At 38.6% G+C, this 13,916-nt stretch overlaps 1 protein-coding gene across 1 annotated transcript; it reads left to right on the top strand.

The window, feature by feature from the left end:
* Window positions 1-1,843: 1,843 nt before the first annotated feature.
* Window positions 1,844-12,253, top strand: mpzl2b (myelin protein zero-like 2b). The gene is made up of 5 exons (XM_079355693.1): window positions 1,844-2,216; window positions 5,777-5,946; window positions 7,563-7,773; window positions 9,754-9,922; window positions 10,910-12,253. Exons 1-5 carry the CDS (start codon window positions 2,153-2,155, stop codon window positions 11,115-11,117), a joined length of 822 nt encoding a protein of 273 aa, XP_079211819.1. The 5' UTR covers window positions 1,844-2,152; the 3' UTR covers window positions 11,118-12,253.
* Window positions 12,254-13,916: the final 1,663 nt, after the last annotated feature.

Genomic DNA, 13,916 nt, shown 5'->3' with positions numbered 1-13,916 from the left:
TTCCTTAATTACAATACCTTTATGTAACCTCATGCATAGTTCCAGTCTTTTCTTTGCTTTTTAGTCTGCAGCTTATATCTTTGGTGTTTCTGATCTAAACTGTGAAAATTCCAGAAAAATCATTTTACATTCTGCAGCACATTTTGTTTAAACAACTTCTGTGGGTGTTGTAAAACAAGCATTGGACACCAACTTTATGGATATGGGTGCCATTTTCATTCATGAACATATATGACTTTAAGCATTAGATTGTTTCTTACTTATTGAGCATGTCAAGTTTGTTTTCTTCCTGAAACTCACTTAGTATCATTTGTCTATTCATAGACACTCTATTCATATTTTACATGTATTTGACCCTTATTATAGCATTGCATTTTGACCTTTCATGGGATTAATCTGCAGAAACCTTTAGACATGATAACCCTTGAAATGGACGAGATAAAAGGCTGTTTTGAAAAAAATAAATAGTCACTAAATCTGTCCAAGACTAAATTCATATATTTTACAGTTTACAATACATAATGATAATAATAATAATGATAGGGGGAGTGGAAATCAATAGATGATGTTTTTTTTTTTTTTTGGCTTCTTCAGACTGGAACCTCTAGCAGGTTTGCAGCAGAGTGTGAAACACTTTGGAAAAGGTTCAGCAACTCCATGTCCAGACCATGATTCTCTGCCAGAATTTGTGGGACTGCTCCCTCTGGGGTATAGGGAGTGAGTCTTTGCCCCAAGTGAATGAGTTCAAGTATCTCTGGGTCTTCTTGTCACAAGTGAGGTTAAAATGAATCATGAGTTTGACATGCAGGTTAGTGCTCCATCAGCAGTAGTTGGCAGGCATTGTACCCACTGTTCCAACCCAATGGCCACGAGCTGTGGGAAGGGACCAAAGAATGAGATTGCAGATCTCAAATATCTGAGGAAGTACCAGCAAACTATAGGTAGACCTATAGTTTGCTGGTGGGTTTATAACCCATTTGGCCTGATAACCTTTTGGAATCTCCCAAAGAGGAACTTAAAAATGTTGTTAGGGGGAGGGGTGTCAGTGTTGACTTCGATGGATGGAATGATACTCAAATCACTATACAAATCTGAATTCAAACTACAGTAGCCTATAGAAAGCACGTTTTTGTTATAAGTAAACTCACAAAATGCTGTTGACTGCTAATAATAAACTCCACCTTTACTACTTTTTTTTTTTTACTGTTACCATTTACTTATCTGTTTTGCTTATATGTTCTTTGACTGTTTTATTGCAGACACAGGTCCATATCATACATATCATACTAAATAGTATAAAAATGATATATTATAGATTCTTGATTTCTTTTAAGAGTAAAATCTAAACGTCTTGGAGGGGATGAATTCTCTGCCAAAGAAGCAACATATTCGGGGTTTTTTTGTTGTATCTTGTGGGGATCATTGGCTGAATGAATATTTGGGAACTCATCCAGCTAAAACTGTTCAAATCTGTGTTATGTAAACATGATATCAAAGCCTTTAGACTTTTTGGAGAATTACTGTGACCAATAATGCGAAACCTGCAATAGTATATAATAAATAATTCAAAAACACAATTTAAAAAGATCATTCTATTTTTTTAACGTTACCCTCATCTTAAGACTGCTGTTTTATAAGTTTAGGACTATTTCTAGCCTGCTAAATGCCCTTTAAACAAAGCTAAAAAGGAGAACACATTTCATGCGGTCATCAACCAACAACTCAACATCTAACATCTTTCTGTACGATTGAAAGCTAGCCTGATTGATTCACCCCAAATATGTTGTGTCCTGAATGATTTGTGATTAGATCCTGAGGCCACAAGGTGGCCTTGTCGCTCAGAAACAATAAACCTGTGTGTGCATATTTGTAAGAGCGGAATGAATAGCCTACAGTCGACAAGTTGAACAGCAGGTAATGTAGGTAAACTAACAGGTTATGCAAGAAGGGAGCTAGTTGACACCGCCCATCAGGTGTTTCAGCAGGTCGACTCACATTTCACTACAGGGACGAAGATTCACATGTAAAAAGGCTCTTTTCTTTTCTTTTTTTTTCTCCGACAGTCTGCAACCACATTTGGTTTTATGAGTCCATCCAACAAGCGTCAGCCTACATGAATGGACTTTGACTTGAACCCGTCGAGGCAGTTTTAATGTGTTATTCTTCCATGTCTCGGGTATGGCTTCTGCTTCTCCTGGGAGGTCTCGTGCTGCCAGGTGAGTTTACACGACTTCCTGGAGGGAGTGCAACGAATAAAACAAGTGTTAAAATGTGATGTTTGGGCTTTACAGCTCTACCTTTAAAGTGCAGACTTAGTTTCACTCGACCACCGGCACGAAGTCTAGCCTGTAAATAGGCTTTACTGGTCAAATGTTGGCCTAAAACAGAATAACAGTGTGATGTTGCCTATTATTGATTGTACTCAAAGGCTACATCATGTTCGTGTCGTTGACTGGAGCCTACATGTCCATAAATAACACAATTAGACCATTACATGAGTATAAATAAGCCTAGGCTGTATCTTTTGTATCGAAGTTTCCTACCTAAATGTATAATCCAAACTCAGACACACACACTTACATTTAAGACAATAACATAGGCTAATAACAATAATCATAACATTTAAGAAAGAGAGCAGAGAGGGAATATAGGCAAACATAATGATATACTTGAAAGGATTCTCTTTTTTCAATATATAACCAATATAGCCTTTTAATTGTAATGTTCACAGTCATACACTGGATAAAAACAACAAGCAGTTGTTTATACAATATGATGGATTATTTGCAACATTCCGACACATACTGCATAGGTATGCGAAACAGTGAGCATTGAAGTATGAAAGACCTCAGGCATGCATATATTGTTTTACTTAAGCAAAGAGAGAGACCCTAAAGGGATATTAAACCCACCATGGTCAGGGATCAATGCAACCTATGTGACATGTAAACCTTTACACTTGTTATAAGCTTCACCAAACAGAAGGTTGAATGGACTTCGTTATTGTGTCATTTTTTCCACCTCATCGTGTTGTATGACAGGATAGTTCTGTGATTCACTCTATTGATTAGTGTATCAGTGTCATAATGTGTTTTTGAATTATTCCATGCTTATCCAGTCAGGAACAGTATACTGAATATTCTATAACTTGTATAGAAGTTTTACTTCAGGCTTTTCAAAAACATTTACACAACAAAACCAGATGAAGCAACATATTCCATTTAGACTGCGTTTCCAAGGTTTGTCTCAATAATAAGAAATGACACAAATAGGAGCAATTCTGAGCAAAGGCACCACATGCATTTGGCTTTGAAAAATACATAGTACCATCATTCTCTGGTGCTGACCTTGGGTTTATTTCCACTTCAATAGCCTGCTGGTTGTGAATATTTAGGAGCTGTTCAGACAGGCCAGCTTTGCAGGGCTGCGGTGGGGGCGCCTGATTTCATTGTTGATGGAATTGGAAAATTACTACATGATCTTCCCTTGCTGGAATTACAGATGAATCCATTTTGGAGATTATAGACATTACATTAAAGGTTGAAGCCAGTAAGACCTTTTATTATGAGAGTGTTTTTTGTAGCTATCTAAGTGGAGAGCTACATTTCAAGGCTGAATGTCAGATAGACAGTCGAACAGTGTCACAGTGGAGAGATAACAGCAGGCTTCGGAGCACATTCATTCAGTAGGTTCCCATGGCTATTTCTACTTAGTACTATGCTATGCAGCATCTGAATCTTAACTTTAAACTGTCATGTATCCCCAGGCCAGCCCGTCTTTTGGTAGTTTATCTACAGTATTCAACCTCTAACCCTTGAAGAGGGTTGTAACAACAGATTTAAAGGACATCCACAACAAATGTCACAGCTGATATGTTATTGGACAATTACACTGAGTGAAGTTGCTATTTTTGACTTTGCTTGTCTGACATTCCTTTATCAGTTCATCCTTGATAGTTTGCGGTTCAACAAGCTCATACAAGTCGATGGCGTTAATGCAGTTTCATTGCTCAAGCTGTGTTAGGCAAACACTGTCCTGAGGCGTCTGACTGTAGGAGCGTCCATGACATTGTTTGCTCTACAGAAGACAACACTGACAGTAATACAGCAAACATAATCAACATAAAAATGGAGTGGAGAATAAATCATAAATATCATCGGACCACTTCATCAGTTGAAATCAAACACAGACAGATAGATGGAATGGGGGATCATTCAAGGAAAGAAGAAATATGAACTATTTTGCTGTGTGGCTCCAGCCAGAGGTTTAAAATGTCTGTGCTGAAGGGAAGTGACACAGGCACTTTCTGGTTTAACGTTCCAGTATGCGTGGATCAATAAGAGGAAGTCAAATTATTTAGATTAAACACCTTCTGGGAATTAAACAAGAAGTACTTTGTTATTGAAACCGCTGCAGATTTCAGTCTGTCACAGCATACGTGGAGGAATGAATCATTCATCGTATGTGGAGAGAGAGTGAGAGGGAGAGAGGGATGACATTCACTAAATAGTGTTGTGTTCTTTACCAGCTGAGCTAAACCAGCACCCTGAATCATTAATAGTTTGATCAATCAACCAACAAATACTGTAGGTAGATCATGCCACTCTTCTACAAATTAAGTTAACATTTCAACGCTGAAGTTTCTCTAAAACAAAAAAAAGATCCTTTGCCAACTGAAAACTAAACTTATTGAAGTTTAAAGTGCTACCTTTGTTAACTGTTGGGTTGAATCATTTTAGATTCCCTATTTTGTCTTATTTTATTGTACCCTGTCTTTAGTATCCAGTGTCATTTCTTTGCGTTTTCCATGATGTCACTCTGCACATTTATTTAAGGAACCTAGGATGAGAGAAACTCCTGCTCAATGTCTCGCTTGCAAAAAACATGTTGCTTCGGATTTATTGGCTTGGACTGATAAAGGTCAAGAACATGTCCAGTAAAATGGATTTTTGCAAGTTGAATGATGTGCAGGAGTTTGCCCTCAGTAATTTAATCCTCAACCTTTTACACACTAGCTTTATGACACTGTGCATTATCACACTGCGTTCTGCAGACACTGCAAATGGTAAAAGAAACATCACCATGGTCTAAGATTGCAGATTTCTTGTACGATCAAACGTTTAAGTTGATCCCTGTCTGTGCAGGATTACAGCACATTCTTGGCTTCCCCTCCTTTGGAGGTTTATTTGCTGGAATGTTTTAATCCTCAGGTTGAGTTTGCTCATCGCTGTGGCCGACACCGTGATGCAGATGAAGCTAACAGTTTTATACTTAAGCTTGGCTTCAAGTAAAACACAACAATTCACAACAAAATGTATCATTGAACACATCATGTCCAACAACAAAAACCTGTTCTAAGGCGGAGTCGACTGACCCTCTGTACTTGTGCACACATGCAATCATTAACCCATCATAGGTGTAGCAGCTATTATTTGTATTACGACTGTGTAGTTTACTTTACTGAATAGAAGTACCGTAGAAAAGACACAGATGAGCCTTTCCTTCCTCAGCAGGGGGCATATTAGAGGGTCATGAGTCAAAGCTTCAAACATAAAGCAGAGCTCTGAGGCACATGTCACTGTGTCTTTTTGTCAATGACCTTTCTTTGATCAACTATCAGCGATATGAATGTCCGGTGGAAACGGCTCTGCTCTCGTTTAAAACCATCCCAACTGTTCTGAAACGGAGGAGTTGTGAGTGAGTCAGGTGATGGAAATGTTTGTGTAACCTATTTGTATTTTATTGATGAGTAATCTTCTGAATGCTTTTATTGTAGGGGTGCGACGTGTGAGTGGAATAGATATTTTCACGCCGAGTGAGGTGGAGGCTGTCAACGGGACGAATGTGAAGCTGAAGTGCACCTTCAAATCCAACCATCCAGTGTCTCTGAAGTCCGTCACGGTGTCCTGGAACTTCAGATCCTTGAATTTAGGATCAGAGGAGTCGGTGTGTAAAAACTGATTTTATTTTATGTTTTACATTTATTACAGGCATAAATGAATGTTTAAACATGTATTTACTGTATTTCCATTTTTTTAATGGACTCCAGCCAAGGCTTAGACTGAGCTTTTAAAGTGTTTTTGGATAAATGATACTGTATTTTGAACTATTTGAAATCATGTATTTGATTTTCTTATCACCTCTCAGTTTGCAAGCTCCCTCACACCCATACAGAATTCAAGTACAGGCACCAACAAGCAGAGAATAACACAAAATGGTGGCTGCAAGAAGCACTGAAGTCGCCATTGTGCATGTCAGGCTTCGGTGCATGTTGGTGTTCTGGCTCAGCCACAAAGTATGCTGCTGCAGCGATGGGTTTCAGACGCAGAGCTGTTCAACAGCCTTGATCTATCATGTCATTTAGACATAATAACACACTGTGTAAAATGTCACACAGGGCTGACTGTATCTGATTAATTGATAATATGCACATTTATGTTCAAAAGGGGACAAACAAAGTCTTAGGCAGGTTTAGCCCTCTATTTTTAAGTAACAGTAACTCATTTCATTCTGAGCGTTATGAGAGAGCCTGCATGAAGCGGCAGTGCATGAAAACAGACACTTTTTTTCGAACATGAGCGGTTGTCATTGTACTTAAGTGGACACGTAAATTAGATATACAGTATGAACCCCAAAAATGGCATAATGTGGGACCTTTAGAAAAATATATTTTCTGATTTCAAACAATTCTCATATGAACGATCTGATATCGATTCATAGAATCCAAGGAACGATCTTTTAATAGGTTATAATCTCTTCCCCCGTCATCCATTCAAATCAGTTTGGGTGAAAAGGCTGTATGCAGAGAAGAAACGTTGTGAGAGAGGCAGAGAGAGGCACCCTAACCTGTGACAGCTGGACATCCAGTGCAACAGGTTCATTATACCTACAATGAGTGGAGCAGACTCACGTCACAAACAAGCCAGAAGGCACTGAATCTAACTGTTTTCCGAGGTGATACGTTCATGTAACTGCTTTGGAGTCATTGTTTATGTAAACATCTTTGACAACATAAACCGTTTTAATATTTTTTTCTCCGAGAATCTCAATCATATTGAAACTGAATTTTCATTGGCATTTTTCCACACTTGAGGTTGCCGCTTATTTAAGACCCATCGGGTAATGTTCATGGTGACTATGTCCCCTTATTTACATGCGGCTCATGTTTGTGGTAAGGTGTCATTTTAAAGAGAAGTAAACTTGACTTGATCTTATATAGCACGTTTCTAGTCTTCTGAGTACTCAAAGCACTTTTACACCCATTCGCACACTGATGGCAGTGGTTGCTATGTATTGAGACCATGAGAAGTAACTAATCGCATTCATACGCTGCCAATGAAGCAGAGGGAGCAATTCGGTGTGTGAAATGTCTTGCCCAAGGACACATCAGACATGTTGCTGCCGGAGCTGAACCCTCTACCTTCCGCTTGAGAGACGACGACTCTCCCAACTGAGCCTCAGCCGCCCACAAGTAGCTGTAATAATATCAGCCATAGAAGCAGATTTCTTGTGCTTCTTTTTTTTTCTCTCTCTCTCTTCTGAATTGTATCTTTGTGTGCCAGGTGTTTTACTACCATGAGGTACCATACGAACCCACGCAAGGGCGTTTTAAAGGCCATGCAGTATGGTCAGGAGATATTTTGAGACGTGACGCCTCCATCACCCTGCATGAGGTGCCTCCGACCTTTAATGGCACCTTCATCTGCCAGGTGCGGAACCGTCCAGATGTGCATGGCAGTAATGGAGAGATCGTCTTCAGAGTCGTCAACAAAGGTCAGACTTACATCCGAATGCTTGGAGGGCTTATACAGTAGAAGAACTAGTGCAGTGCCCGTTCAGGATGTGCTTGTTGGTCACGTGTTTGGTCAGAACATGGCTGGTCAGGAAGGGCTAGGTGCAGTGTCCTGTGTTGTGCTCAGCGAAACAACTTCACATGTGATATAGCACATCTTTAGGTATTGGAAAATACGCCTGCAGTCACATAGCTGTGTGTTCTCGCAATATTAGAGGTCTCATGACAGCTTTGTTAAGGTTTGGTGCAGTCATTTAACAGCATCAGTCTTGGACTACATTTCAGATGTATCTTATACATTAAGATAATCTTATATACTTTTAATGTTCATATTTAACGTCACTGCGCACATACACAAGTTACACAATTCTGTTTAGGAAGGAGGACAGCTGTAAGGAAAATGTGTAACGTTATGTTGCTAACGTTAATGTTAAATAGTGTGTATGTGATAGTTTTAAATGCAATGTAATCCTTTGTAGTGTACATACTCTGTAGGTTAACAACAGCCTGCCCAGGGACTGCAGGTGGAAATTAGCACAAGTGCTACAACCTGGTACAATGCATCTCTCCTTTCTAAGGTTAATGTATATTGTACGCTGCCCCTGTTCAAATGAATAAATAAATGTAAAAAATGTAAATAACAGCTAAGCAAAGGGGAATCCTACAAAACGGGCCTAGTACAGTGTTATGTTAGCAACAGTGTTATGTTAGCAACAAAAACAAAGAAACTTTGGCTGAGTGATTTCATCCTAGCCAAAAGATTTCACCCCGGCTTCTGTTAACGACAAAGTTAATTCAAATGATTCAAAGGGAAAATGGGACAGTTTCGACGGGAAGTCGATAGTATTTACTGAAGATAGCATCTATTTAGCAAAACAAAATGCTAATGACACAAATAACACTGGCTGAATGTTTCAGTGAGCAAATCTTTTATCCTAATCTTTTAAAGAAGTGATTGTAAAGACTCAGTACTCCTTCCACTGCTCCCTGTGTCTGTGCTGTAAGTGTCGTTTCCGCTCGTCGAGTGTTTCCGGTAGGATACGCTTCAGTAGGATTTCACCTTAGCAAAACTATAAAGAATATTTTAGCCACAAATCTGAGCTGATCCTACCTTCACAATCAGCACTGCACTTCCTTGGCTCCTCAGCAACACATCAGCCAAGTGTGATGTCGATCGGATGAATGGTTGTTGAGAAACCCGACTAACAAACACACAGACGGACACACAGATTACTGGATTTATAGATAGATATAACACCAACAAACAATCTTATTATCATTGCAATCATGACAATTATTGAATTACAGTATATCCCAAATGATCTCTAAAATACTTGTGCCCTCAATGAATATGATCAAATGTGACACTTTTTTTAATTGAACTTTTTTTAGTTTCAGCCAGTGTGTTCAAGTCCGAAACAGATTACAAAATACATCATTGCAATTGGAAGAGACATTTATAGGTAATGATATTTCATTAATGTATTAAAATAGTTGGGGTAATAAAAAAAAACTACCGTACTTTGTGGTCCATCACGTTATATTAATGTTATGTTATATTGTTGGAAGCAAAACCCTTCCTTAATACATTTTGTGATCTTTTTTAAGTGAGATAAATGTTTCACCAGACAAACGACAGTATTCCTAAGTAGTGATCTAAATATAATGAACAATGGCAACAAATGTTTCAGAGAGGTCTTAACAGTTCTGATTAAAAAGTGTGATTGTGTTTAGCTGCGTATAATTTGTCAATGACATGTATCTCCACGTGTGCTGGGTTCTGGTGTTGGGATGTTGCTTAAAGAAATAATAAAATGCATGCAGCAGGAAGTGAAAGACAGAATGGCTTATCCCTGCTAAATATTTGCTGATGCTATCTGTATTTTTTTTTTTTTTAAATTGCTCAACATACCGCACGTAGGTTTCTCTCACTTTTATCTTTCACTTTGGGTTGCTTCTAGTTTCCCTCTCTGAGATCAGCATCCTGGCAGCAGCAGTCGGAGGTGCCTGTGGTGTTATCCTCATCCTTCTCGGCATCTTTGTGGCAGTGAGGCTTTGCAAGAAAAAGCGCATGGAAAACGACATTGAGATGCACACAGAGGAGTCAAAGTGGAAGGACCCGACCGTGTGGTGAGGGCCAGACAACTGGAGCTCTTCTGCTCCTCTTATTCTGGGGGCTGGTGTGGAAATTGGGGGCTGGTCGGGTACATTCTGCTGGAAAAGACAAATGAGATTTAAGGGTGGAAAAGGCTCCTTTTTCCTCCATGTTTGCTCCTCCAATGTGAACCTTAAATACTATTACATTTAATTTACTACAGTATTAGAGATATTGTGCATCACATTTGCAATGTATTGTTTTACCAAATCGTTATACACTTATGTATGTTTCACCAATATGTATCAATTATTGTAACACAACCTTAGTTTAATTCAGAGTTTGTAAGCTGTAAGTAGGAGATGTAAATATGGACGGATTTTGAACAAAAATTCTGTACAACTCAGTCCTGAATTCACAGCAGCAGTTCTGACTGCACCAATTAAGCTGTTTGGCATTTTCACATCATCAACCAGAATCATCCATTGGAAAATATAATTGAATCTATCCCTTAAAAGCACATAGAGCCCAGCATACATGATTCTGCTGCTGTGAATTGAGTCGTATCCCATCTGTTGCTTTCTACTAAGGGTTTAACTTTTAAAGCTTTGCAAAAATAAGAGCAGTATACTTTTTCTGGGCAATACCTTCACTTTTCTTCAGATGCTGCTGTTTCACAGTATGACCCATCTCAGGCTGTGAATACATGTGAAGCTTTTTCGAAACAGAGACTACTTAAACCTGGAGAACCATGATGCGGTGGAGACGCTCATGAACTGATGTCTTGGTCGTCTTTGTCCACGAGATGGAGCAGCTCATAAATTCTCTGTGGTACTCTTACTGGGTTTCTTTCAAGCTGAGGTTATGGTTGTTGTATTCTTTTAAGCCTCTATCACTGTTTGTTTTTTGTGAACCACTGTGGGCCCTTTGTTTGCTAAAGGGTTTCAAGCCTCCAGGTATCCGTCAGAAACCTGTCTTACCGTCTACGTGTGTTTGTGTGTGTTTTCCGGGGTTTGCGTCAGTTTACCCGAAGAGGCAGTTCATCTGACAGTTGTGACGAAGGAGAAAGAAGCTGCGAGTTCAGACGATGAAGAGTCTGAACCCAGCAGCGGGGATGATGAGGAAGAGGACGGCCTTGAAGACGATGACGACGATGATGACGATGATGATGATGATGACGACGATGATGACGACGACGATGGTGGTGACGATGATGGTGGTATAATCTAGTTATACAATCTATAACTAGATTGATTAAATGTGTCCTTCCATCTATCACATCAGGGCTTATAAATCGACCATTATGTAAGTTAATGTACTTAATCAGAGTTAAATATATTGTGCTCATTGAATAATAGTGTACAGACATCACAGTAACAATGATTTACAATTTACTCTTGCACTCTTAACACTGTTATTCTCCCAATGGACAGTTAAAAAGAAAACAAAGAGTCATCCAAATCAATGACACAAGACCAACACTGTCATTTTTAATTAGTGCGTTGTTACTTGTCAAAACTTAAAACCTACATTAACCATAATCCACCAACAGCTCGGCAGACAAAAGTTTGGTCAGGGTTACTGATGTGTTATGCAATTAGAAGAAGCCTCCTGCTGCTAGACTGAAGTAGAAGAGAGGCGCAAGCCGCTACAGGTGTATGTCATGTCTGCTAACTTCTTCTTTTTTTTTTCATTTGAAACTTTAAAGTCGTCAGCCCAAACCAACACTTCCTTAATTTACATCCCTTAAGAAAATTTCCCATATTTCATGAAGCTGCATCTCCAGTTTCAAGAGACTTTATGCTACTACTTCCCCTTTCATTCTTGTGTGTTTTTGGATATGGATTGATGAATGTGTGTCTGGGTGATTGTACAACTGTAACTCTGCTTATTTATGCTAATTGACTGGATTACAATTTTGCTGCTGTTGGGAATGTATTGCCTTAGAACAATGTTTGGAAAACTCATTAATTTTTTTGTGCCGCATAAATGGACTATAGATTTTTTATTTTAAAAAGGGGAGCCAGTTTGACTTGGTTCATTGTCCAAAGCCCCACGTAGCAGCAGACAGCGTCTAACCAACTATGTGATTGTTAGATTAATGCAACAGCAACTGTTTGTTTAAACTGTAACATCTTTACATTTTTTATTTTTTAAAGGAATAGCTTCTGACTGTGTTTTATTTTTTAACTTAATGAAAGTCCAACAGGATATTTTTGAGTGATAATCAATGCTATGTTTACGACAATGGCAACATTGCACAGGTGATTATGTATATAGTGTAAGATATGCAGAACTTTCCACTGTTTAACTCAAGTTCTAAAATGTCTTGTGAACAATTGTGGAATAAAGAGTTGTTTTTGAAATAGTGGGTCAGCTCTTGAGGTGAACAGTTTGAGTGGGTGAGTGTGAAATTCCAGTGATCAGCCACTCCTTTACATGTCATACACAACAATGTGGTACACACTCCCTGGACTCAGAACAGGAAAGTAAATCTCTCAGTTTATTACAAAGTCAGTTTGTCTGACTGTAGATCCACCTCTATCTTAAATGAGTGGCTGCCTAATTGCAAAAGTTGACACCATCTCACTGGGACAGCATTTTTTCCCCCAATAGTTTTAACTGTTTTAAGCATTTATTAACACAATACTTTGGAATTTAAATGTGCTTTTAAGTATTGTAAAAAAAAAAAAAAAAAGTGTGTGGATTTATAAAACAACTAAAAGGCATAAAGGATATGACTCCCCCTGGTGGTATCATGACGTTACTTTTATACTTTATACTCCGATACAAGTTTTTTTTTTTCTGTTGACTTAAAAACAATCGGTGCTTTTACTTTCTTTTCAAAGAATACAAACAAACCTAGGTCAGCTGTGGAGCACTTTCTGGGTCAGGGTGGAACCTGGGACATGTGGGGACCTGTCTGAGGAACAAACTTGTAAAAACCAAAAATGCTGAATCTAATTTTGAGTCCTACAATGTATATTTTACGTCTAATGGGTTCAAAATATGTATCAGGTACTCTGTATAATTGGCTTAATACTATAACAGCAATCTACCGTTGTATTATGTGGGGTAGGTTATAAAACTAATACAGTGTGTCAGTCATTGGTGTAACTTAACTTTAAATGTTTCATGATGACCTGCAATAATATTTAAGCATATGTCTTTATATAAGAAGAACATTTTGATAAAAAAAAACAAAAACTATCTCCTGTAAGACCAGTGACACAGCTAATATTAGAAACTCCCCCCGGCTACAGGTTTGGAGATGGCGTTTTGTTTTGGCCACCTGGTGTGTGTCAGTCAAATGTTCTTTTAAAGGTCTGAACTAACTCCAGGAAAACGTCTGAAACTTAAGTGGCCCCAATTTGTGCCTTTATGTCTTGGAAACTGTAAGGTTTTCTGGGTTAGCTGGTCAACATTCTGAAAGTTATTGTTAGCTTATATGGTGTATGAAATGCAGTCGTAGTACAAACTGTGGTTGTTTCATGAGCTGTTACATGCTCTTGGTTCTCTGCAGGCGCCTGCATGGGGGAGACATAATTGTTTATATTTATTTAATCTGATTTTGGTCGATTTACGATAAATGCAGAGGTACAATTTTATACTGAAAGTAGTGCATCTGATTCTGTTGTAGCCTTCTATATCTTGTACAACAACAAAGAGAAGAATGGAAGTGCCATGTTTCGTTTTTCTCTCCAGATATGTCTCTAAATACTGGTTCTAAAGTGATGCAAAGACGTGCTTAAACTGATGTTGAATAAAAGGTGAGTGATGCCACACTTACAACCCAACCAGATTGATCTTCTGAGCCTTTGCAGGAGGTAAAGCATGAGGTCATCAAAAGTCATCTTCCTGTGTAAAGTACAATAGCATAGTGTCTCGGTATATACATGTCACACAGATCAGTATCTAGGAAAGAGTACTTTGACTTAGTATTAACTTGCAGGATACTTTCTTGAATGCAGCACTTGTAATGGAGTACTACAGTGGTTGATTTGGTCGTTTTTGCTCATAAGTACTTGT

This window comes from Symphodus melops, assembly GCF_947650265.1.
Source record: "Symphodus melops genome assembly, chromosome: 11".
Lineage (NCBI taxonomy): Eukaryota > Metazoa > Chordata > Actinopteri > Labriformes > Labridae > Symphodus > Symphodus melops.
Note: the sequence above shows the minus strand (reverse complement) of the source record. Positions and strands in the feature narration are given on the sequence as shown.

Bases quoted from the DNA above. Each gene is read 5' to 3' on its own strand.
- mpzl2b (XM_079355693.1), top strand. From the start codon at position 2,153: ATGTGTTATTCTTCCATGTCTCGGGTATGGCTTCTGCTTCTCCTGGGA. The intron at 7,774-9,753 runs GTCAGACTTACA...GGTTGCTTCTAG, and splicing joins CTTCAGAGTCGTCAACAAAG to TTTCCCTCTCTGAGATCAGC. The intron at 9,923-10,909 runs GTGAGGGCCAGA...GGTTTGCGTCAG, and splicing joins TGGAAGGACCCGACCGTGTG to TTTACCCGAAGAGGCAGTTC.